Genomic DNA, 2108 nt, shown 5'->3' with positions numbered 1-2108 from the left:
TTGTACTGCACAAAATAACTTAAATACATTTTTATTTGTTAGACTGACTGATTTCTCTATTAAAATAACTTTTTCTTTCAAAAAGATTATTTTTAGAGAGCTCATGTAATCATTTAATACAATTTATTCTTCATATTTGATCATGTATTGAATCACAGAACAGTTTAGTCACAGTATGGTTGTAAATGTAAGCAAGATATATTGTGAAGAATGAAATTTGTAGATATGATAAGCTACACAGCGGCTTTTCTTTGGGTGGGGTGCGGTAACGCTAAGTGGAGACTTGTCTTTTCTATAATATGGGACAAACAAATGTTCATCTGTTGGAGTTAATGTTTCATTGGAAGAGCTGAAACAGCGGTTCAGCCTGTGTGCACCTCGGTGCGCTCCTGGAACAGTCACTCAGGACAGGAGCTGCAGGCTGACCGGTGTTTATCCTGCAGAGTGCTGCACCAACATCAGTAAGTCCCGCCCTGCTCTGCTCTGATTGGATAAAGCTGTGGGGTTAGTTTGATTTGTTGAAAGCAGCGTCTAAAACACACTTTTACTCCCTGGCTTTTGGCACAGCCTGAGACTTTTTTATTCTATTTTTATTTTATTGTTTTATTACTGGTTTTAGTGTTTTTAATCATTGTCTTGTGTTTTCATGTTTTGATTTTATATAAGTACAACACTTTGTTGCAGTTGTGGTCGTCTTAAAGGGCTTTATAAATAAAGCTGAGTTGAGTTGAGCTGAGTCTGTTTAARCCTGTATCAGACTGGTCGGCTTTAACGAGACCGCAACAGAAAACAAACAAGTTTCTCTTTTCCTCTTTTTTTTTTAAATACCAAAAATACAGACACGGGCAAAAAGACGTCGGTTATTGTCATAAATGTCGGTATTGGTCATTTTTTCGTTTACCACCCAGGCCTACTATAAAATGACTGAAAACTTCCTAACGCTCACCACTGAGAAGTGCCATTTCATCAAACTGCGACAGAGAGACAAACGCAGTTTTATTTCGAACTCCGCTGCATCCTGTGCCGTCTTTGTGTTTCTTCACACACAGCAAACTGGAAAATATAAGCATGTTATGTTAGGTTATTTAATGAAAAGCAGTTCAGTCACATATTCAGAATTTTATAGACAGTAAAAAAAAACTCAATTTGAAAAAAGAAGGATAAGAATATCAATAAATTGCATTTCATTACTAAGAAAAGAGGTTTATAGTAAAGACCACTTTATAATATTTATTTTTATTTTAATACTTCACTGCTCTCTAATTCAAACTGGAATAAAAAACATTTTATAGAGGTAAAATTCTTTAGACTAACAGCTTGCTTTATGTTATAAACACATTTCTTTGGTTCAGCTGCTTAAATGGATACCTTACAACACAAATACATAAACCATAGAAAACATGTAGCTTTTATGTTTTACTGCAGTCGGAACGGTTTGTCCATCCTTGCTTACCTGGATATTTTTGTCAAATGTAAACATTATCAAATAAAGTAGCGACACAGACATCTGAGCAWGTGTGTGACTGAGGTGAAGATCTGGAGGTGGTGTAAGGTGAGACTTAATCCTTTCATGAACAGACCCGTGTTCAGGTTTCTGCTGAGAGACAGGTATTTGGCTCGTGTCAGGCAGAGACCGTATCTTTCACAAAACTATGCCAAAGGAATGCAGAGAGGTGCCCGAAACAACAGGCAGCAACGAGAGAACAGAAAGAACATTTTGTAGCGCGTTTTGCCAAGTTTTAATGAAATTCTCAGATTTGACCTCTATTGTGACATTTGGGATTTGAAGGTTGTGGAATAAATAATTCAATAACCAGAAACTCTAGAAACTGAACATGAACTGTTTTCAGTGACGTATTGTTAAGTGCAACCTAGCGCTGCGCTGTATATGCAATAGATGGTAGAAACGATATGAAGTTGCTTTACGGTAGAAATTTACCCTCTACCGTCCTGTCCTCAGGTCATCACACCTGTGTCAACAGGGCTGCGAGTGCAGAGACAACTGAGCAGGAGGAGTTTGAAATATTCTGAAAATAAAAGAAAAAATCTAGCATTTTAAAACACGTTTAGAGAGAATTGTTTGAAACAATTATTATTATAGTTAATAT

At 36.4% G+C, this 2108-nt stretch overlaps 1 protein-coding gene across 1 annotated transcript in view; it reads right to left on the bottom strand.

Annotated features, from left to right (window-relative positions):
* Positions 1 to 2108, bottom strand: part of LOC106528250 (N(G),N(G)-dimethylarginine dimethylaminohydrolase 1) — a gene marked incomplete at its 3' end in the record, with an annotated part of 131245 nt that overhangs the window by 124200 nt on the left and 4937 nt on the right. Inside the window, 1 exon segment of the mRNA XM_014023375.1 lies at positions 947 to 1053. Coding sequence (XP_013878829.1) covers positions 947 to 1053 — 107 coding nt within the window.

This window comes from Austrofundulus limnaeus, unplaced genomic scaffold (assembly GCF_001266775.1).
Source record: "Austrofundulus limnaeus strain Quisiro unplaced genomic scaffold, Austrofundulus_limnaeus-1.0 Scaffold365, whole genome shotgun sequence".
NCBI classification, from domain to species: Eukaryota; Metazoa; Chordata; class Actinopteri; order Cyprinodontiformes; family Rivulidae; genus Austrofundulus; species Austrofundulus limnaeus.
This window is presented reverse-complemented; position numbering and strand designations above follow the sequence as displayed.